The 24393-nt window shown below is 44.3% G+C and overlaps 2 protein-coding genes across 2 annotated transcripts; both read left to right on the top strand.

The window, feature by feature from the left end:
• The first annotated feature begins 81 nt into the window (after window positions 1-81).
• Window positions 82-8377, top strand: LOC114561943 (leucine-rich repeat-containing protein 24). Its single transcript, XM_028588117.1, has 7 exons — window positions 82-263; window positions 1716-1802; window positions 2049-2240; window positions 2417-2585; window positions 3296-3558; window positions 5720-6295; window positions 7285-8377. The coding sequence occupies exons 1-7, from the start codon at window positions 96-98 to the stop codon at window positions 7702-7704; spliced, it is 1875 nt and encodes a 624-aa protein (XP_028443918.1). The 5' UTR covers window positions 82-95; the 3' UTR covers window positions 7705-8377.
• A 7635-nt stretch (window positions 8378-16012) lies between these two features.
• Window positions 16013-23948, top strand: ahsg1 (alpha-2-HS-glycoprotein 1). Its single transcript, XM_028587611.1, has 7 exons — window positions 16013-16210; window positions 18183-18293; window positions 18793-18877; window positions 19332-19480; window positions 19782-19886; window positions 22447-22524; window positions 23095-23948. The coding sequence occupies exons 1-7, from the start codon at window positions 16013-16015 to the stop codon at window positions 23713-23715; spliced, it is 1347 nt and encodes a 448-aa protein (XP_028443412.1). The 3' UTR covers window positions 23716-23948.
• The last annotated feature ends 445 nt before the right edge of the window (window positions 23949-24393 follow it).

Genomic DNA, 24393 nt, shown 5'->3' on the forward strand with positions numbered 1-24393 from the left:
AGAATGAGACTATTTGGGTTGGGTTGTGTTGATGAGTACTGTCTGAGCCGTGTGTTCTCTCGTCCTCCTTGTCCTCAGCCCTCTGTGTTGGTGTGATGGCTGTGTCCCCGGTGCTTCCTCTGTCCCTGCTTCTCCTGTCCCTCCACACTCGCAGCACAGCGTCTCCGTCCTGCCCTGTGAGCTGTCGCTGCTACAGCCTCACTGTGGAGTGCGGTTCGACCGGGCTTAGGGACATCCCTAAACACGTCCCTCCGTCCACACAGGTACGTCCATCACACGTCCCTTGGTCCACACAGGTATGTCCATTACACGTTCTTACTCACACAGGTACGCCCATTACACGTCCCTCTGTCCACACAGGTAGGCCCATTACACGTCCCTCTGTCCACACAGGTAGGCCCATTACACGTCCCTCCGTCCACACAGGTAGGCCCATTACACGCCCCTCCGTCCACACAGGTAGGCCCATTACACGTCCCTCCGTCCACACAGGTACGCCCATTACACGTCCCTCTGTCCACACAGGTAGGCCAATTACACGTCTCTCTGTCCACACAGGTACGCCCATTACACGTCCCTCCGTCCACACAGGTAGGCCCATTACACGTCCCTCTGTCCACACAGGTAGGCCAATTACACGTCTCTCTGTCCACACAGGTACGCCCATTACACGTCCCTCCGTCCACACAGGTACGCCCATTACACGTCCCTCTGTCCACACAGGTAGGCGCCCATCTACACAGGTACGCCCCCACACAGGTAGGCCCATTGCACGTCCCTCCGTCCACACAGACAGGCCCATTACACGTCCCTCTGTCCACACAGGTAGGCCAATTACACGTCCCTCCGTCTACACAGGTACGCCCATTACACGTCCCTCTGTCCACACAGGTACGCCCATTACACATCCCTCTGTCCACACAGGTACGCCCATTACACGTCCCTCGGTCCACACAGGTACGCCCATTACACGTCCCTCGGTCCACACAGGTACGCCCATTACACGTCCCTCTGTCCACACAGGTACGCCCATTACACGTCCACACAGGTAGGTCCATTACACGTCCCTCCGTCCACACAGACAGGCCCATTACACGTCCCTCGATCCAGACAGGTACGCCCATTACACGTCCCTCTGTCCACACAGGTACGCCCATTACACGTCCCTCTGTCCACACAGGTAGGCCCATTACACGTCCCTCCGTCTACACAGGTACGCCCATTACACGTCCCTCTGTCTACACAGGTAGGCCCATTACACGTCCCTCTGTCTACACAGGTACGCCCATTACACGTCCCTCTGTCCACACAGGTAGGCCCATTACACGTCCCTCCGTCTACACAGGTACGCCCATTACACGTCCCTCTGTCCACACAGGTAGGCCCATTACACGTCCCTCCGTCTACACAGGTACGCCCATTACACGTCCCTCTGTCCACACAGGTAGGCCCATTACACGTCCCTCCGTCTACACAGGTACGCCCATTACACGTCCCTCTGTCCACACAGGTACGCCCATTACACGTCCCTCGGTCCACACAGGTACGTCCATTATACGTCCCTCCGTCTACACAGGTACATCAATTGACAGACATCAGAATGAAAGAACCAAAGATAAACAGTTCACCAGCAAGTCAGACTTCTTTGAAACATTCACCGGTGCCGACCAACACTCTGCCTTTGTCCATCTTCATCGTGTCTTGTCTCTGTCCAGACCGTCTTCCTCCAGGACAATGTGATTGGTCAGATCCGTCGACATGACTTCACTCTGCTGAGGCACCTGCACTACCTATACCTGCAGGTAACACACACACACACACACACACACACACACACACACACACACACACACACACACGCACATGCACGCACACAAGATTTTTTTGGAACTCAAACTGTAACTGTGACCACTGTCAGATGTCTTTTCCATCAGGAATGGAACAAACAGAAGAAACAGTACCAAAGCAGTAAAGTGACTGGTTTTAATGAAGCGACCAGCAGTATCAGCAGCAGAAGCATTTAGCCTGCTGCGTTCCTCTGTCTACAGAACAACAGCATCTCAGCAGTGGAGCCGGGCTCCTTCCAGAACCAGGGACAACTGTTGGAGCTGGCTCTGAATGGGAACCGGGTCCACCTGGTGACGGCTGACATGTTCCAGGGACTCGAACATCTCCGCATTCTTTACCTGGCAGGAAATGACATCACACGTCTGCTGGACTACACTTTCCGTGGCTTACAGGTAAGAGCACATGTATGTCCATTCCATTTCACTTTCACACATTTCAACAGTAAACTCAATTTAGAGCTATGCTCAGCACAGAAAATCTTCCTACCTGTATGAGTCTCCCTCAGTGATACGTAGTGTTCCATCTGTTAGCCTCTGCTAACCCTGCTAACCATGCTAACCATGTGCAGCGCCTGCAGGAGCTCCATTTGCAGCACAACAGTATAGAGATGTTAGCAGACCAGGCTCTCGTTGGTTTGACTTCTCTGGCTCTACTGGACCTGAGCAGGAATAATCTTCACACCATTGGCCCTGCGTCCCTGCGCCCTCTGGTCAGCCTGCAGGTGTTGCGCATCACAGGTGAGACTGGACTACATGTTGCCTCTCTTCTACTTTTCTACTAAAACTGCTGTTTTTGGATTGAGTGTCCTACCAATTTAAGGGTTAAGTTAAAGCAATGTGGGTGATGTAGACTGAACCAGGCAGACTGACCCCTCTCCACTGAACAAGGGTTATTTATTTTTTCTAAATTCATTTTATTGAATCCTTTATATTTCACATTCTTCCTGCAGTTATTCCTTATGCAGTCAATGCATTCCTCTCTCTTTTTATGGTTACTCCCAAAGCCTTAAAGCAACACTCGAGAACTTTTCCCGCTTCGTTCCCCCTACAGGTTGGAAGCGGTATTGTCCATTACAGTACATTGTCCAGTTCATTCGAACTAAAGACCCTCTACCCGATCTGGCAAACTTGCATAATGTAATGTAATTCTGCTTCCAACCTGTAGGGGGACCGAAGCGGGAAAAGTTCTCGAGTGTTGCTTTAAGGTAAAGTTTCCTGGTTTTCCATAGGTCAGTCCAAAACCATTCATAACCCTCCTGCCAAATACATATACGTTCCTTATGATCATCTTATGCATTGACATAATATATTATGTCTATGGTCTTATGTACTCATCACAAAACAAACACTGTCTTTCAGTACTCTGAAAAGTCTTCTTCCAGTGACTGGGACCTGGACTGGCTCAGCGTTGAGGCCTCCTGTCTGACTTCCTGTCCTCTCTCTGACAGACAACCCGTGGCGCTGTGACTGCGCTCTGCACTGGCTGCGGAGCTGGATCGATGAGGAGGGCCAGCGGCTGCTCAGCTCTGCAGAGCGTCGCCTGGTCTGCACCGAGCCACCGCGCCTCTCCCACCTCAGCCTGGTGGAGGTCCCCCTCAATAGCCTGGTGTGTATCCCTCCACTGGTGCAGCTGGAGCCCAGGAGGCTCGCTGTGCGCCTGGGAGAGAGCCTCAGGGTGTCCTGCCATGCCTCGGGCTACCCTCGGCCACAGGTAGGGATACGTAGAGTCAATAAGGAGAACTTCCAGCAGTTTCCACAACACTGGTTCAGCCTCCAAAATAGTCCAGCAGCAGTTTGCATGTCGTCGCCTGAAGAATACTCACTCGCTCAGGATGCAATGGGTGCAAAAGAACTTTACTTTATATGAAATTTATTTCAGAAATTCCGAAATTAGGGGCACTGTCAAAGCTTCTTGCTTATATTGCACGGACTTCTGAATACTGAAATAAAGAAAACGAAAGGACTTGCATCAGTATCATTTTTTGGGCTTTTCCGCCTTTAATCGATAGGACAGCCAGGTGAGAAAGGGGAGAGAGAAAGACATGCAGGGAATCGTCACAGGTCGGACTCGAACCCTGGACCTCTGCGTCGAGGCATAAGCCTCTCAGTATATGTGCGCCCGCCCACATCATCCAAACTTTTGACTGAGCATTTTGACTTTTCAACAAGAGACGTTCATACACACACTCGGGCCTAAAGCATAGGTCCACAACTGTTTGAGTCGGTCTTAAAACAAAAGTCAGACGCCCTTATGAACATGGAAACACTTTTTCGTTGTTGTTGCTGTTACCATTTCTTCTGTTCACACTAAATCCAAAGTCATCGTTCTGTTCAGAAATATACTTCAAAGTAGGGGTGTGCAAAAAAAATCGATTCACATTCGTATCGCGATTCAAGCTCTACCGATTCAAAATCGATTCATAGAATTCCAAAAATCGGTTAATATTTTTAATTTTTTAAAGTCTAGGTCTACTGCAATCACATGGGAAAAGTAACTACATGTACATACTGTGATTTGTTTTTTTAATCGAGAATCAATATCGAATTGTGACATTTTCTGAATCGTGCCGCCCTACGTTAAAGCTTCTCTGAAGTGTTACCATCCCTCCGCTGTAGCTCAGCAGGGAAAGACAAAAAGAGACAATCATCAGGAACTGTGAGAGAGCTCCACTTGATTTGACTGACTTAGACTACTGAGCCTTAACATAAACATTGAATACATTGTTACACAGAACAAGGACTGTGAATTTTGTCTCACTGTAAGTACATATGAAGGATTAGTAATAGTCAGTATGGACAGAAGGAATTATATTATAGATTATAGATTATAATAGTAAGCAACAAGCAAGTTCTAGAAGGAGCAGGCAGAAGCAAATAGCTTATTAGGTCCTGCCCCTACTTCACAATATATTATTACAAAACAAATAGATATGCAAATACAGCATACAATCTTTCAGGCCTTACAATAACTTACAACTTACAACAATATACAACAATACCTTTACATTACAATTCCATTCCTATGTTTCGGTATGTTCTTTTCTGTGTTGGTCAAGTATTGATTTGTTTAATGTATTTTTGAACTGAATGATATTATGGCTCTGTTTGATGTCATTGTTCAGTCCATTCCATAAGGTCACCCCGCAAACAGAAACACACATGCTTTTAAAGGAATATGCCACCGTTTGTTGAAATAGGGCTTATTACGGTCTACCCTGGCTGTAGATAGGTGGGCCAACGCATTTTTTGTCTCAGTGTAAGTAATTAGGTTGTTTTTTTGTCTTTTGTTGGCTCACTTTTAATCACAACATGCTAACCGGCAACCATGCCACAAACCAATGGGTGACGTCACACATGCTCTGTCCATTAATAGTGTCCATTAATATTAACAGTCTATGCCGGCAACATAGGATTCCATTCACTACACTAAGCTAACTAGCGGCAGCGCTGCCGGTGTTGCACCGGACTAAAACAATGCATGCCCAAGAAATGCGTTGGCCCACCTATCTACAGCTAAGGGAGACCGTGATAAGCCCTATTTAAACAAACGGTGGCGTATCCCTTTAACAGCATTTCGCACAAGAGGTTGTTTGAACATAGAATGTCCTCTTAGATGATATCGCCCGTCTCTTTCATTAAACATTGCGCGTATGTTACATGGTCAATTATTTTCTTTAACTTTAAACAATGTCCATAAATTTCAGCAAATGTGAATTCAAAAACAGATGATGAAAGTAGATTCAACAGTAAAACCATGATGCTATGTTTAATCAGGTTGGTAGCAGATGTCATGTCATGTCATGTCTACTTTAGGATTCTTTATGTGATGAGAAGCAAGACAGCTGATCATGAAACTCTGAATGCTCTTCCAGGTGACGTGGAGAAAGGCGTCCCAGGGGAAGGTGGTGCTCTCTCCCAGAGGCCTGGTGCAGGAGCTGGGTGCTGGAGGAGGGGCAGTGGGGGGGGCAGAGGAGCCGTCCGAGGAAGGCCGGGTCAGTCTGCAGAAGGCTGCCGGCGAGCGCTTCGACCCCGACACCGGCAGCGGCATGCTGTTCCTCAGCAACGTGACTGTGGCTCACGCAGGTTTCTACGAGTGTGAAGCCTGGAACGCGGGCGGTGTGGCCAGAGTGACCTTTCAGCTCGCCATCAACTCTTCCACTTCCTCTTCGTCCTCTTCCTCCTCCATCTGGGCCTCGTGGTCCCAGGTGTCGTCCCCGTACTCGCCGGCCTGGCCCCGGCTAAGGAGCCACGGCCCCGCTGTGGGCTCCGAGGTGAGCCGCGAGCCGCTCTACGCTCTGGGCAGCATGGCCTTCAGCGCTCTGGGAGCTGCCACGCAGACGGCCATCGCTGTGGGCATCTCGCTGCTCGCCCTGACCGCTCTGCTACTGCTCGCCATGATCTACAGCCGCCAGCAGCAGCCAGACAAGGACGCTGATGGAGCCGAGAAGGTGTGTGTCAGTCTGGACTAGAGTAAATGGTACTTTTTTTTATATAATTAGCAACAGTGTTTTATTATCCAACCTGGTAAACGAGAGAAACTGCTTAAGGTAGACTTATTTTTGGAACAACACAGAATTTGATACATGACAAATTGTTTTCTGACACACTACACAGATGAAAGCAGGTTAGGCAAGTTAAAACTCTAAACCTTTCCTTTGGAACTGATGTATTAATTATTATCTGATAATAAACTGCTGTAAAGTAGGAGTCCTTAAAGTAAAAAAACTAAGTCAGTAATATGGAGCCTTTAGTAGCATGTGATGGCAGCCTACGTAGGGGGGTTGTGGCCTTGACCAACTGCCACTTTGCTCGTTTAAAAGCCATGATGCATCCCTCTCATGTTGGGCCAAATTCTCTGGGTGGGCAAAGCAGAGAAAGGGGAGGTAACCTTAGTCCTTATGACCCCATAAGGAGAAGATTCCAGATCGGCCCATCTGAGCTTTCATTTTCTCAAAGGCAGAGCAGGATACCCAGGGCTCGGTTTACACCTATCACCATTTCTAGCCACTGGGGGACCATAGGCAGGCTGGGGGAACTCATATTAATGTTAAAAAAAACTCATAAAGTGAAATTTTCATGGCATGGGACCTTTAGCCAGCGCTCTGTGAAATGTGCAAATCCCATAAACAGCTGCTGCTCCTCCCTCTAAAATCTCTGTAGAACTTTCACAGTGAGTGAAAAAGTTTGACAAGTTACTTGTCGGATGTTCAAAGGTTCCTCCCTGTTGAATGTAATCAGAGAGGGAGAGCAGAAAAGTACCAGAGAGCACCACACAGAGGCTGCCATCCACAGCACCATCTTGGTCCACGAATTACACTGATAACATTGAAAATGTGTGCCATTCACTGCAGTTGTAAAGTATTAAAACCTCTAATTCTTCCATTGTATTGTATATTGCTGTACTGTAAAGGTGATGAAGGTGAACTGTAACCTGCAGGAGGAGAGCATCCTGTACGTGAATGACTACTCGGACGGCCCCACCACCTTCGCCCAGCTGGAGGAGTACCGGGACGAGCGCGGCCATGAGATGTACGTCCTCAACAGGGCCAAGCCCGTGCTGCCTCCTGCCCCCCCCACGGCTGTCTCCACCACTAACCTGGGCTGCTCGGCTCCATCTGACACCTCCAGCCACACCCTGTCCTCGGGGCTGGGCCAGACCACCAGCCCCACTCTGGCCCCCAACAAAAAGCAGCAGCAGCAACAGCAGCAGCAGGAGGGCGACATACGGACCATGAGGAGAATGGCGGGGGAGGGAGGGGAAGCTGAGCCCGTGATTACTTCAGAGGCAGAAGGGATGTTTCTTAATCACACAGGTCTGTTCATGGACTCTCAGATCGCCTATGAGATCCACTGCTGAAGCGGAGAGAATCCACTGCAACACAGAGGCTCTGTGTGTGAATCCTTTCTATTACTCCCCCACAGTGACGGACTCTTATTGGAGAAGGGTTACATACCTGGCGCAGCTCACAATCGGGTTTACTACATCAACGGCACTTTAGACTTTGGAATGAACATACTTTGACCTTTGCACGCTACAACAGCAGTGGTTAGTAGGCTGGTGGGTAGACTGCAATTCAAATGCCCTACAGTCAAAGAGCCATTTAACTGGGCTCAGGTAGAAGCTGAGCTGCACACAACAGAACCGTCCTGTACATGAACATCTGGCTCAGCATTTATCAGAGCTACTTTCACACCAGAAACCTTTTCAGCATCATTGCTGTGCAAGAGTTAACATCTGTCCTCTCAAGAACTCTGAAAGCTCCAGTTGGCAGGGTGAGCATAACGCAAGGGGGACATCATGGAACCTTCCATTTCATGAGCATGTAGGAACCAAAGTGTGTTTTACAACTGTTGTTGTTAATGTCTGGACAGGCTGTTGAGCATCTGAAGGCAGTACAGTGGGGGATGTGACAGCAACAGCTGAATTTTGTAATTACTTATTTAAATGTTTTAGGTAATGGGTTAAATCATCACAGAGAATGGAACTTTCTGAAAATTCTGTTTTCTTAATCTCAAAATCATGAAACTGTTAACACAGTGGGACTGTTGCAGTGGCAGAAAGGATTCAGCACGGTCAACAGTATAGATTATAGTCCCACACCTGAAAAAGATAAGAAACTGTAGAAAGAAACACACTGCAAATACAGAACACACTGCAAATACAGAACACACACTGCAAATACAGAACACACACTGCAAATACAGAAATGTAATGCAAGTAGCACTGTTTCTAGGGGACGCTAAAAAGTCATGCTAACAGCTGACATTAACCTAGCGTTACCCTTTTGCTTATGGTGCGTTTTTTTTGTCCACCGAAGTCGATTTACGAGTTGTTTTCCGGAGTTACGAACCGGAAGTTGCAAAAAGAACGCCACCGAGGTCGTATATATACGACTCGTCAAGTCGTCTGAATTCAGAGGACCCCGAGTTCACTTTCAAAGATAACTACGTCATGCATCGCACGTAGTAAACATTGTGGTTTTCTACCATTTTAAGCACTTTTGTTGTTACAAAAATCCAGCTTTTCTCCAACTCGTAGTATTGTGTGACAAAAAGAACGCAACAACCCATGGTTACTCGTTTTTCGACATGGATGTGACGTCACACGCGAGTTACTAGTCGAGATTACGAGACAAAAAGAACGCACCATTATTATTTGCCTGCCAATCAGGGACGTCGTTAGGCCTATTTTAGGGGGGCTGAAACTACCCCAAAATATTCCTAAGCCCCCCTAAATAATAATAAGAACAACAATAACAATTTGATTCATCCTCATTCATATTTACATGACAAACTACAACACCAAAAAGAGATACAAAATTATTTATTAATTTAATAATTAAATAAGGTAGTGTCTCCAAACTTACCTCAATTATAACTTGCACTCTCATGCTAGTTGTAATACAGTACTTACCTTTAAAAAATAAGCATATGCCTATTTTTGTAAATATTTTTGTATCTCTTTTCAGTGTTGTACTTTGTAGACGGTCCCTAAGCACACTTGTCTTGCCGTCTCAACACCAGAACTAAACAAAGCTGAATTAGCACAACTTTTATGCATTTCTTTCCCATCTACTGCAGTCAGATTCACTGTGTTCACTCGGAAGGAATCACTTCACATGGAATGACATTTCGAACATGTTAAGAGGCTAAAAGCACGTTTAAAACTTGCCCGGTTTTAGCCTCCTGGGTGCTAACGCTAGCAGGAGGATAACACGGCGAAGGCAACACCGATTTTCTTCGTTTTTCTCGCTACTGACAGCACGCCAAATTTACCAAAAAAAACAACAGAGCTACGTGTTGAAATCACCCAGAATTCTCCTTTAAGTGTCTTGCTCCGGGACACATTTGCTGATGTATTGCAGTGGGAATCTCCCACACCACAGGTATTACATGTCATTTTAGTTGACACTTTTATACAAAGCGACTTACAATTGCTATATGTGTCAGAGGCTGCACGCCTCTGGAGCAACTATGGGTTAAGTGTCTTGCTCAGGGACACATTGGTTGATGTATCACAGTGAAAATTGAACCCAGGTCTCCCACACCAAAGGCATGTGTCATATCCACTGCGCCATCACCATATATACAGGCATGTGTCATATGCACTGCACCACCCCCATATATACAGGTTTATTGCATGCAACGCCCAAAAAACACCTATGATTAATTAAGACACTAAGTACAACATATTTTTGAACCTGGCGGACTGACCCTTTTTTTCCACCGTTAAACTAGCAAAAGTGGATTCGTACACACCCTAAACGCGCCTGCGCCAAGATCTTCACGGCGTGCGCTTAGATCGTTAAAATAGGGCCCTAAAACCTTTCGTAATATCTGAATTATGCGATCACAATGTTACAACAAACCAAACAATGTAACTACATTTCAGCTAATTTTCCAATACCACTGACCGATCCCAGCCATGTGCATCACATGTGTGCTACTTGCAGTGTGTTTCTGTTATGGTTGTGTTTTCTGTATTTGGAGAGTTTTTTTTAAATGCTGTGCAAGTGTAGTCGAACAGGAGAACATGTTTTTTTTTTATTTGCAGTGCTCTCAGTGCCGCCATAGGACTTATTAAATACTCAGCAACATGATCTGATTTCTTGTGCGTCAAGATGATTAAACTCAATTCACTTCAAACCAGACTGAAATTAAGGCTTGAAGAATAGAAGAAAAATGAATGCCTAATAAGGTATAGCCAACTGAACCGCAATAACAAATCAAGTGCATGGATGTTTATATCTAAACAAAAAGGCTACATCGGGCATATGTTTCATTCAGAATCACAAACATTGAGCATACAAATATTCAATATTTATATTCTAAATGTCGCCCTTCCCTTAACTACCAGGTTAGCTTCTGTCCCTGTCAGGATCCTGAATGACGACTCAACTTTTTATTTTCTCAGATTGTACCAGGGATATGGTTGTCAAGTAATTTATAGATATATAAATGCACACATTGTTTTAATTAAACTAAGTAATTAAACTATGTGCATATACCATATTTAACTAAAATATATTTATTTTCCTTTGTATTTTTATCCCATTTCAGACAGCCCATGACAAAAGTGTCCAAAGTTCAGATTGGAGTTAGTCCATTTCTTTTTGTGTAAGTGACATTTTCCCATTTTTAACCAATTGTACACAGAAAATAAAATCTTTGTCCATCTCATTGTCTAAGAAGGATGTCTTTTTTCCTTCAAATGGATCCTCCTTAAATAATATATGGGCTTTGGGCTTTTCCACCTTTGGCTGCTGATAAATATTGTTTTAATAACAAGGTAAAGAAGGTGTCTTTAGGATTTTGCACCTGATACACTCAGTAAAACGTGCTGGAGGAGTTTAGACTGGATTTATTTATTTTTTGGGCTTTTCTGCCTTATTTGATAGGACAGCTAGGTGAGAAAGGGGAGAGAGAAAGACATGGAAGACATGCAGGAAACCGCCACAGGTCAGACTCAAACCCTGGACCCCTGCATCGAGGCATAAGCCTCTCAATATATGTGCGCCTGCTCTACCCACCGAGCCAACCCAGCCGCCAGCCAGGATATTTTTGTGTGAATACATTCCCCATAAATCACAAGGATATCAATATCCAGTCTAAACCCGTGGCCGGGTTGGATCAGTGGGTAGAGCAGGCGCACATATACTTGGAGGTTCATGCCTCGACGCAGAGGTCCAGGATTTGAATCCGACCTCTAACGATTTCCTGCATCTCTCTCTCTCTCTCTCTCTCTCTCTCTCTCTCACCCTTTCTCACCTTGCTGTCCTGTCAAATAAGGCAGAAAAGCCCAAAAAATAAATAAATCCAGTCTAAACTCCTCCAGCACATGTTTTACTGAGTGTATCAAGTGCAAAATCCTAAAGACACCTTCTTTACCTTGTTATTAAAACAATATTTATCAGCAGCCAACCATATTATATGCCAGTTCACTTCCCCGTACAGGGAACCCCCAACAATCTCTCCCTGGGGGAAGAGCCACCCCCTGTACTATATTTCTACACCTCTTGGCAAAGAATCAAAACCACTGCATATTCTTTTGGTGCATGATTCTATGATCTCAACATGTTCTGGAGCCGTGCAGCATAGGCAGTGGTGTAGCACAACATTCTGGACCCTTTACATAGGCCCCTCCACACATTCACAGCTATTCACTTTTAACACATAAGGGCACTGTATGATCAGTCCCCCTTTTACCCCCAGTCCGATGCCCCTAAGCATAGGGTAACATTACCTGGTTACCATGGTGATCTACCCCAGTTTAAAGTGAGCCAACGTCATGATATCGGAAAACGTGAGTTAAGATCAAAGATGAGCTGACTATAACACTAATCTTGCACCGTTATACAGGCCCCTGGTAGAAGTCCCTGTTACTGTCAGACATGTGGGCATTTTTCAAATGCACAGGATTGGATGTTGCAGTCTTAAGTTACATAATGATAAATTAGCACCTATCAGACTAAAGGAATGATACGACGTCAGGCTCCACTTCACACTTTTGCCCCGCTTCCACTGCATGGTACAGCTCACTTTTCAAATAGCAAAAGTTGTGGTCCTTTTTTTTTGGTATCACCTCGGCCAAGGTTCCAAGTGGGCTGAGCCGATACTAGAAGGTGGAGTTCACTGCAGACAACTGACTGGTCAGAGAGAACCGTCACTAGTGCCACAGGTGAGGTTGCAGAAGAACTAAACGCTGCTTCACTTTGTTTGGTCCTAGTTCTGGGAACACACAACAGACCACCTGTCCCAGAAGACCTGAGGGGTCTGGAAGCTTCATAGGGAACTCATAAATCTGGCATGTAATTTGGTCCATTTGGCCATTCTGTGCTTTATAGGCTGCAGGTGATGATGCCGTCAGTAGACCTAGGGGAAATCTGGACCGACAGCAATGGTAACACAGGCTAACAAACTGCGTAGCCAGATATAAGACAGGAAACTGGGACTCTGTAAATCGTAAATCGATAGAGAAAAAACCAAAGTTAGCGTCTTGCTCATGGCAAAGCTTGTTTATTTCTGAGCTGCGCATGAACAGACCTGATGGCTACGATCTCCCTAATGCTGGGGTCTTTTTAAGCCAAGGACCCCTTATTAGTCGGTAATAATTGTTGGCATGATTTTATAAATCATCTTTTATTGTTAAATGTGGCCCAGTGAATCCTTAGGATGAACTGTATCTGTGGATACATGTGTTAGTTACTACCACACCTATAGGCCAGTAAGCCTAGCATCAGTGGGTTTTTCATATTTACTAATAATACGTTGGATTCACATTTTAATGTTTGAAAAATCTTTCAAAAGAATTAACAATAATTTGGAGGTCCCCCCCTGCAGTAACCCTAGGCGTCCCGGACCCCCTGTCGAAGATCTCCGGCCTAATGGATCCACATCAGCACCATCTACTGATGTGGAAGCGTAGCAGCTTAACGTAAGTCTGTGTAAAGCCTGTGACTGGTTGAAATAATAACAAAAATGGTCCGGGTGGAGAGGAACGTTCAAGAGCCAACAGAGTCCAAGGCTGAGCACCTGTAGACCTGCACTCACACCCACGCATGCACGCGTGCACACACACACGCACACACACACACACACACACACACACACCACTACATTTACTATGTTTAAAGTAGAGGAGCTGTCGCTGTCATCACGTGAACTTGGGTGAACTAACATATGTTACCATGTACCTGAAGTGTGTGTGATTAAACCTTGTACTGCTACTAAGCATTATTGTCATATTTGTCATTAAATGGTTCATTATAAGTTGTTTGTATGTGGTTTGTATGTACGTTATAAATAATGCCATCTGAGCAATATTATATTCACACTTAATCAAACATGACAATTCCTTGATGACATGTTCCACCATGTGTATGTAGTGTGGGTACTGGGATTGACCCTGGATCTTTTCCATGTGATTAGACATTTTCAAACATCTGTTCTTCATGGCAGTGTAGGTCTCTGTTTGTACTTAACATTGTAGTTTAGTTGCCTTAACCAAACCAAACCTTAACCATAAACGTAGCAGATGGTAGAACATATGGGTCATTTTGAAAGACACTAACAAGTAACTGTTTTGTCATTTTGGTGTGAAGGCTTTTTGTTTTGACGTGCTGATCCTTGCCCTACTGCTAACTTTCCTAATTATATTTTTTTTTGTGTAAAGATCCAGGTTCATATTAGTTTTGGCCAAAGGCCTGCACGCAAAATCAAATGTTTAACCAAATGGACCTTGATAAGGCAGCCGCAAAAATCAACATCAAAGTCCTCAAAGGATGCCATGGCTCCATGTCCCAGAAAACCTTTCAGGGTCACTAACAGCTGCATTCAACCCTCCAGCACTCTACACACAATGTTTTAAAAGTCTGCTCAGAGTTCCTGCCTGTCTCAATAGAAATAGAATATAAATTGTTGTATTCCTTCAGGTTCAACACAAACACAGTGTCTTTATTGCTGCAGACATGCTGGCTGGCAGTGTGCTGCTGCTGCTGCTGTCTGCTCTCTGTTGACATGTGCCTAATCTGTAACCCCTTACCCAGAACAACTAACCAGGGTTTTCTGCTTACATGGACATTTCAAAAAACAAATAACTGCTAAGATTACTAAAGTATATGTGCATGTGCCCCCACTGTGTGGGTTAGTGTGTTTGTGTAGTTTTTGTGTAGTGTGAACACACTGGCTACATGCCATCTACTTGATTAGAATCAACTAGGCAGTCCTATAGACCTGGACCCATATCTCAGGCTCCTGTGTTGCTCCATCGCTGTGTGAATGTGAGTGATGTTTATCTGACGAGCAGGTGTCACCGTGTATGGCAGCCTCGGCCTCCGGTGTGTGAATGGTGCCTGTACGTCTCTGAGTAGTTGTTAAGACTAGAAAAGCGCTATGCAGTCCGTTTACAATAGTTATGAACCAGAGTACCCCTTTCTGACAAGGCATTTATATAATTATGTATTTTGTGGACAGTAAACAGTCAATTCTTTTGAGAGTGAGAGGGCTGAAATACTCAACACAATCATGTGTAGATGTGTCCAAGCTTATTTTCCTCTCATCTTTAAACAAAATGGCCAATTTTCTTAACCATTAAACTGTAACTGCTGTCATGCTGTTTTCCCTCCTCCCAGATGATTCCTGACAAAGTCAGGTAGAGCTCCTCTGATTGGACTGAGAGTAAAAATGTCTCAAAAGCACTGCATCCTATACCATGATAGTGTCAATTACTGAATGAACACCTACCTACACCTGAACTATGGTTACCTAATACATACAATTTCAGTCGTACATCATTTACAAATGCATGAGTGAACAACACATGATATACTTTGCTATTAAAATGTGAAATTAAAAAACATGCAGCTGTTACTTGCATCTATTCTGAATAAAACAAAGGGATGCAGCCAATAGCCAAGTGTGACTTTGCTCAAGATGCCAAGGCGCTATACTGTCAGCTATTCCATCAATCAATAGATAATCTCTCTCAAGGGTTAAAGACGACACAAGGGTTAATAAGATTTGATAATGAAGCTGCAACTTGAAGGCAGTCAGGATGGTTAAGGACGTAATAGAGACCCTTACAAGATATAAAATATATACCAGGAACCCTCTCATGCATGGGCCTTGGAATAATGGGACGTAGCCTCACATTTCTATAGTCTTAGTTATGTGAAAGAGCAACACAAGAGAAATGGCTCAGAAAGATATTACACATTTTTTCAAATTTAAATATCTTTAATTTTTTCTATTTGTTTAAATCTTACAATCTTGTCCCATCATGTGATTGTAATGGTGCTCTTATGTAGACCATGTTCATGAAATGAAGCTGGGATGAAGCTGACATGTCCTTTAACTAAGCTTGCTGTTTTTATAGCGTCAGAAAATGTTTGACAGGATAAAAAAAGAGTGTTTCAGTGGAAAATCAGATGCACTGCTCTGGTTAAAGTCTCTGTTTGTTCTTTACTCTGGCAGCTCTACGGTTCTGTCCTCATGCTACGCCTCTTCAGTCTCTTATCACATTTATCCTTTATCCCTCTTCTTGTTTTGCACCCCCCCTCACTGGTGTGTTAACCTGTTTATTTTGCACCCCCCCCCCCTCACTGGTGTGTTAACCTGTTCAGGTCTACATAAACCTGTCCCCATCCTCTACCTCTCTATTCTGCACCATGAAGGGCTTTCACATCGTGGTGCTGCTGTCCTCGGCCGTGCTGCTGGTCAGCGCTGCTCCGGCTCTGCAGCTGGTGACATGCACCGCGGAGAGTGGAGCTGCGGCTGCACGGCTGGCTATGCATCGCATCAACGAGAACCATCGCCACGGCTACAAGTTCAAACTCCAAGAGATCCAAGGCAACAAAGTGGAAAAGGTATGGGAACCAGAAAAGAGCAGTGACTGAGCACTATTTTCTTAGGTTACATCTTAATCAGGTCCTAGGTCCAAGGACTCTGATGAAGATGTAAGCTTACATCGAAACGTTAATCACTGTTATGCACCTTAAGAAATAAAACCATTAAGTAAGAAGACATCTGTGTTGCACCGGCAAATCTTTTGTTATTTTAGTCCAACTGAGTATTTCCATTTTGGAAGACTTCATTCATATTCTTAAAATACAGCTCACAGGGAAATATCTGTGTGTGTAAATGATATGTAAAATGTCAAATTAAATATAGTACAGTATGAATGTAGAATAATATTTAATAAAAATAGTATAATATATAGCAAATATATAATTGAAATGGGTAATCATAAAACAACAACCAGAAAACAAGTCATATCTCTGTTTTTGTCTTATTTTGTTTTGTACTGTTTGTCCGCTGAGACAAAGCAAAAGTTCTTTAAGCAAATTTGAAATAAAGGTCAATTCTAAGGAATTCGAACAAACGTGTAGCAAAAGTGCCGTTAATCAGAGATAAAACCAGGTTCATCAGTGATGACAGACAAATATTTTGCCCTCACCGATGTGTTTTAAGCAGGGCGTGTAGGCAGTTATCCTGCCATGCATACAAATGCAGATTTTTCCAATTTGTAATTTTATCAACAGTTTAAGAGGAGAGAATAATGCTCGTGTCCCGAGTTGACTCTTTGATTCAACACACTCATGTTCTTCAGCGACATCTAGTGGCCACCTTCCACAAAGCAGCTTCGTTAGTTAATACCTGTAACCATGATTTCCCGCCAGGCGCGTCTGTGCTGCGTTCCGGTTTTGTTCCGTCCTCCGCCACGCACCATACCACCACGGGAGCGTCTCAGAAGTGGAGCGTCTTGATGCCCAACATGCAGATTATATTGTCTCTACAAGAACTTTACAGAACAATCAGGTGTTTATGAAGCTAGTATCTATCTTCCAGTCCAAGCACTCCTACAGTTAAACTCCATGCCTTCTCTTTTCTGGCCTTGTCTTCATAGCGAAGATCTGTGATGTGGTATTATGTTGTCCACCTCCAAGATGAATCTCTCGTCTTCCGTGGTGTTGTAGAGGAAATGTATACAATATTTTGTGGGGGGTGGTCTTTTGTAAATTGACTGGATATCGCCATCCCTATTTTAGTCACCGCTACCTGCAGACACCTAGTCTGGCCATCACCAGACCAAGCTCAATCTTTTAAGATTGAACATTAGTCTGGGGAGTCTGCTCTGTATTTTATACTGCACAAGAGGGCATAGTTCAAATGACTCTGTACACAATTGGATAGTCCTTCAACCAATCGGACCAACGATCAGCGAGCAGCGACAGCGGCATCAACGGGTTGCTGTGCTTCGGTGGCCGCCATGTTGAATGTAAACAAGAAGCCTTGGTCGCTTCTCTATCGTCATCGTGTTAAACCCGCCAATAGTACGCCAGGTGGATAAGCCATAAGCCAGTTTGTGATTGGTCCCCGCAAAAAACAGAAGCAGGATAGATAAACGTACAGGTTTCCAGCCTGAGCTTCTAGCAGACGCCATGATCACGGTCAAAAAAACGGTATTCTAACTTCTAGCACGCAACACACCTGGCCGCAGCAGCCTTCCTGTAGAAATGCAGTCCCGTTACAGGTGATTGCCACCCAGTGTACGAAAAGCATATGACATCTGAATAAACACAAAGGCAATCGGACATAGCAATGTAGTCAGGCTCTACTGCTAATACAGGTTTCTTTTCAGTAAACAATTGTCAGCATTTAAATGTAATAAAGTCATTTCCAGATGCCTCGTTTTATTATCTGGTCTTAAATCTGGCAGAAAAAACATATGTTTTTCCCGACAGGACAGATGCTTGCAGCAGGGAGGTGTGGGGAAATTAAGAGGCTAATCATAACGCCTCAATAAATGTGACTACACTCTTACTCTGTTGTTTGCAGAAGAACGACGGCTGTAACCTTGAGCTGCAGTTGAACCTTCAGGAGACAGTGTGCCACGTCGTCAACCCCAAACACTTTGAGGAGTGTCAGATCCGTGGAGAGGGTGAGCGGGTAAATGCTAAACAAATATTTCCTTAATCCATTTCTTTTATACAGTCAGAGCCCATTACTTAAGTTGTTATACGCTGCTGACATCATCAAACTGAGCTTTTATGAAGACAACAGTGGATACAGACGTGAGGAATCAGCAGGGAGAATGGGGAGACACTATAGCTTACAATATGTCCACTGTTACGAGTTTTAGTTTAACTTACAGACATAATATAGTTAGCCTAAAACTGACATTGGGATATTTGACATGCTTGCTGAGAATGTAAGGTCGGACATAACGTTAGATTAGTGTCAGGATCCCCCAGTCTCCCCGTTGTCCCTGCTGATTCCTCACGTATTTCATCCCACCACAGGAAACCTTCATGCAATACAAGTCAATGCCCTGTGTCACATTCATCTCCAGCCTGATGGTGGACAAACTGATTCTGACATCTTGTCTGTAATAGAGAAGAAGTGAGGTATCTACAGTGAAATGTTGTCTGTCTCTGTTTCTCTGTAGGCGGTGACGGCTAACTGCACCGTAAAGATGAGCGTTAAGAATACTGACGCCAACGTCACCAAGTATGAGTGTGACACGCGACAAGGTGGGCTTCTCTGTCATTTATCAGACTTTAATAACTTTGAAACCCTGGACCTTGGATGGGGTTTTTCTTTCCACCTCGGTCTAACAGAGATCTTCATGGTCAAAAATGTGGTTAAAGCAGCCAATGACATACTTGGATGTTTTGTTAGATGGAGGCTTTTAGAATCAATCTGATCTTTTTGTTGAGCTGACAACATGAGTCTATCAAAACTAGTATTTCCTCTACGGCCCGCCCTACTCCTGAGGGAAGAAAGCTTGTTTGCAGTGTCTTAAACCATACCTGGCTGCATATATATATATATATATATGCATCTGGTGTACAGTGAGAGCAATGTTCTGTACAGGGATGTCATGATTTAAATAATAATCACTAAAACTAGCAGGCTCTGTCATAACAAGAACTGTGTGTGTGTGTGTGTGTGTGTGTGTGTGTGTGTGTGTATTTGTGTGTGTAGTAAAAACCAACCTGGACGTTCCCGTGCTGGTCCCACTGAACAGCACTGAAGGTCTCAAGTCTGTTAATGAAGCTGTGAGCAAGTTCAACCTGAACGCCACCAACAAGCACCACTACATCCTGAAGGAAGTGGGACGGATCAGACTTGGGGTAGAGAGAATCTCTTTCTCACACACACACACACACACACACACACACACACACACACACTCTTCTGTTTTGTGTCATTATATGACAGAGAGACGGGTTCTAGCAGCCTAAACATAACCAAATAAATGTTTGTATTAGGGCTGTCAATTAAGAAAGAAAAAAAAAATGTAATCAAGTTAATCACAGTCATGGGCTGTGATGTGCGTTGCCAGCCCTAGTTTGTATATATGTTTGTGAATTAATGCTGCTCAGTAATGTCTGTAATCTCGCATCTCACCTTCTCTTTCTCATTCTGGCTCAGTCTGGGAAGGACTACTATGCTGAGTTTGCCCTTGTGGAGACTCATTGTCCAATGGGAAGCAGAATCAATCCTGAGGCATGCAAACCCCTCTGCCCTGACAGAGCTGTAAGTACAACTCACACACACACACACACACACACACACACACACACACACACACACACACACACACACACACGCCAGAGATGGGGACTCGAGTCTGAGACTCGGACTCAAGTCGCACTTAAGTCACACAAACAGCTGACTTCAGACGTGACTTGCATCTCGACCCAAAAGACTTCAGACTTGTCTCGGACTTGAGCTTCGAGACTCGTCAACAACCTGTTTTCATGCAATGATTGCTTTTTAAATCTAAATTCATTCATGTATTTATATTTTCTTTTATTGGCGCATATAGGTTGGGGTATGACGAGCTGCATGTCCCCTGCCCTTTACCATAATGTGCAACGTAATGCATGCGCTATGCCTTATGTGCGTGCACTCACATAAGTCCTCCCGGAGTTGTGCCTTTTGTCATTAGTTTTGCTTTCAATAACTTCGTAAACAGTGGCAGTAAGCCAACAGCTACATGCACTGTTGTGCATGTAGCTGTACATGGATCAACACCGGATCAACAACGTCGAACTTCATCAGGCATCTCAAAACGCACCCAGATAGGTCAGTCACTTGCCAATGTGAAAGAGAAGTTACATTTATGGTCGTTCTTTTTGTCTTGTAATCGCGACTAGTAGCTCGAGTATGACGTCACATCCATGTCGGAAAACGAGTAACCGTGGGTTGTTTTTTGTCACACAATACTACGAGTTGGAGAAAAGCTGGATTTTTGTAAAATCTGTAGTAACATTTAGGATTCTATTCACCCAGTTATTGACATATTACACAAATATATTTCACAGTTTGATACATGAAAAATATGTTTTGATTAACATTAACGTTCGGCTACTGTTCTGCTTTCTGCTCAAGACTCGGCTTAAAGTCGTTGTTGTCATATAGCAACCGAGCGTCTTTAGCCAATTTCAGCTGCACAAGCTACAAAGTAACTAATCAGGCGGTATTTAACTCCTAATAAGACTGTAGAGACATGCCTATAGGTAGCAGTATACAGTACCATGTGTACCACTTCATTTGGTTACAACAAAGACAAAAGTGCTTAAAATTGTAGAAAACCACAATGTTTACTACGTGTGATGCACGACGTAGCCATCTTTGAAAGTGAACTCGGGGTCCTCTGAGTTCAGACGACTTGACAAGTCGTATATACGAGGTGGCGTTCTTTTAGCAACTTCCGGTTCGTAACTCCGGAAAACAACTCGTAAATCGACTTTAGTGGACAAAAAAAACGCACCATTAGCATATATCGTCACAGGTAACAAGCTAACCATCGCAAAGTGTGCTAATGCTGGGAACAGGCAAATTGTATCTTTATAGTTGTATCCATATGATGTTACAAGTATAAGTTCTCACATGTTTGCACCATGGTTGGTGTATTAACTTTCAATACAGATGTTTCCCTCACACTTTGAACACTGAAAACAGTAAAACAGACAAACATGTATTCGCTGGTGCAGATACCAAAATGTTGCGCCTCCCCCGCAGCCGTGTCCCGGCGTGTGAGGCGTTCCTCCCCCGGGGTGTGGAATTTGCTTTCCCCGTTAATCTCCGTATAGACCATTTCGTGCTGACCACCACGAAAAAAAACGACAAAAACTTCCACGTGAACACGTATCAATAGATTAAAAATAACGTGACCATTTCATGAACTGCCGTGAGACCGTGTTGGGATGGTAGCTACAGGACATGCTTTGAATTCATAAGATTTAACAATACAGTGTTAGGGACAGATCAGATGGCCAGAGACTTGAGACTTGAATGGACTCGTGGCAAAAGACTTGAGACTTGACTTGAACTTGCCCCGCAAAGACTTGAGACTTGACTTGGACTCGAGCTCAAAAACTTGAGACTCGACTTGGACTTCCAAAAAATGACTTGTGAACATCTCTGACACAGACACACAGACACAGACACACACACAGACACAGACACACACACACAAAAGCTTCGGAAAAATTCACAGACACATTTTGACAGGTTATTTACTGAATTTAAAAGAGACTATGATATGTAAGTTGAACTTTACTTTCATGGAGAGATTTGATGAGTTAGCTTTGACAAAACAATAGCTCAGGTTTTTCCACACAAAGCAAAAATGCTCTCGGACCACTTATTTAAGGCTGTTTGACTCTCTGTGATCTGTAAATGAAGAATCATACAGATGTTGGTAGAGGCGAAGCTGCTCGGCCAGTCTGATACCAGAGACCATCTCTGAACAGAGACAGAGGTGACCATCTCCAAACATTATCATGTCACCTATACTTTCGTCATGTGAACTCTCCATCAGCTGATGACGTAGAAAGCTAGAATGTGGACCTTGAGTTGAGTTGTTTTTGTCAAAGTACTATTCACAATTTCACAAATAAACATTGACAATCATGTTTTTTCTTACTTAACATTCATCATGTTATTTATCGTTACAAAGTCTGACTGATCTGTACAGTAGTATGAGTCCAGGATCAGAGCTAGGTAGTCCATTGTTTTGAAGGACAGGTAAGAATATGACTGAGTGTGAATTTGAGTTCATCGGTTTCTCTCTCTCCTCTCTTCAAAGCATCATGCTTTCTGCAAGTCAACTTACTTGAATGCCACCGGCCTCCAGTCAGTCGAGTGTGAATTCTATCCCCCATCGGTGAGTCCACATCCTAATCATATGCGTTCACGTAATCTACTTCATGCTGAGACTGATGTAGTTATCTTTCCTAAACTCCAGTTCTTCTTTTGGAATGTCTTGCTATACTTTACATTGTTCATTAGTCCTGTACCCATATTTTCAAAATGTGCTGTTATATTAGGGCTGGGCAATATGGAGAAAATCAAATATCACGATATTTTTGACCAAATACCTCGATATCGATACCGCAATGGTTGACTATTGGTGCTTTCACAAAATACTTACAAAATGAGATTTTTGATAAATAAGCATCAGTAATGTGGATATCATGACTAAGTGGTTAAAGGCAAATAATAGAACAGTTACAACAGTCTGGTGAGTTCAGAAAAATCACTTTACTGTAATGCAGCCTTTAAAACCAGGAAAAGACAACATTTGTGCCATATTACGATATTACGATATCCAAAATCTAAGACGATATCTAGTCTCATATCACAATATCGATATAATATCAATATATTGCCCAGCTCTATGTTATATGCAACTAACTAATGCTTCAACTAACTCTGTTGTCTCTGTTCTGAACAGAACACGACTGCCCTTGGCCCTGGTGAGCAAGAGCCCGTATGCAGGCATCATGTGGGTGGCCATCATCCCCATGGAGGCCGTGGCAGACCTCTCCTTGGATGCATATTGCCTCCCCTTGGTGGCGATGGCCCCCCTCCCACTGGAGGCGATGGCCATCCATCCCGTCCCTGTGGCCCTCCCCACCATGGTGGCGATGGCCATCCTACCATTGAAGGCGGTGGCAGACCTCCCCTTGGATGCATATTGCCTCCCCGTGGTGGCGGTGGCAATCCTCCCCATGTTGGCCGAGGCCCCCCTCCCCACGGAGGTGATGGCCATCAATTTCGTCCCTGTGGCCCTCCTCACCATGGTGGCGATGGCCATCCTCCCCGTGTAGGCGGTGGCCATGGTGGCCCTCCTCCCCATGCCGGCGATGGCCACGGTGACCGCCATCATGCCGGCGATGGCCACGGTGACCACCATCATGCAGGCGATGGCCATCATAGGCCCCCATTCGGTTCCAAGCACCACTTCCATGCCTTCCATCACTTCCACCACTGCCTTGGATCGGACCCAGCTCTCCACCCCATTTGCTCATGGCCTCGTCTTTGGCGCCACCCCGGCCCTAGAGGCAAGGACTGAGATACACCACACAGCGCTTAGGCAACCATAATTGCTTGACAGTACCAGAAAAATTCTTTAACAGTCTACGAGAAATAGAACGTATTACTAAACATGTCAAATAAACAGTCATGGTGTAAACTTCTGTGATGAAACTTCTTTCATTAACCTGCCTTGTGCAGACATCACGGCTCAGAATGGCTTGAATTTGATCATACATAAAGCTTTCTTACAGTTTTCTTTTTCGATTGCTAAACGACAGTGGGCACAACTGGAGTCCCATGTGCAAAACTCAAACTACAGTCTGCACTACCAACTGTCACCTGAGCTAAACAGTTCACATCACCTGCAAAACTCATTCCAAGCAACACAACTCTTAACACGCGTCTAAAAACAGGCTCAGTGCAACCAAACACTATGCACAATCCTCACTGAGACAACACACACTGTCACTCAGAACACACTGAGGGTAAAAACACTATGATCAAACACCAATACAGAAATTACAAACTTTCCTTTCAGTTTGAGACAGTATTTTGTCTCTAGTAATTTATGGAATTACTGGGAAAAAAACTAAAGGTACATAACCGTAACAAAGAATAGTGTGACTAATCCTGCCTCTCTCCACCATCATGTGGCAGGTTTTTTTCATCACATTGGATGTCTGCATCATCTCTAAAAACACTATGATCAAACACC

The sequence above is a fragment of the Perca flavescens genome, chromosome 9, assembly GCF_004354835.1.
Source record: "Perca flavescens isolate YP-PL-M2 chromosome 9, PFLA_1.0, whole genome shotgun sequence".
Classification (NCBI taxonomy): domain Eukaryota; kingdom Metazoa; phylum Chordata; class Actinopteri; order Perciformes; family Percidae; genus Perca; species Perca flavescens.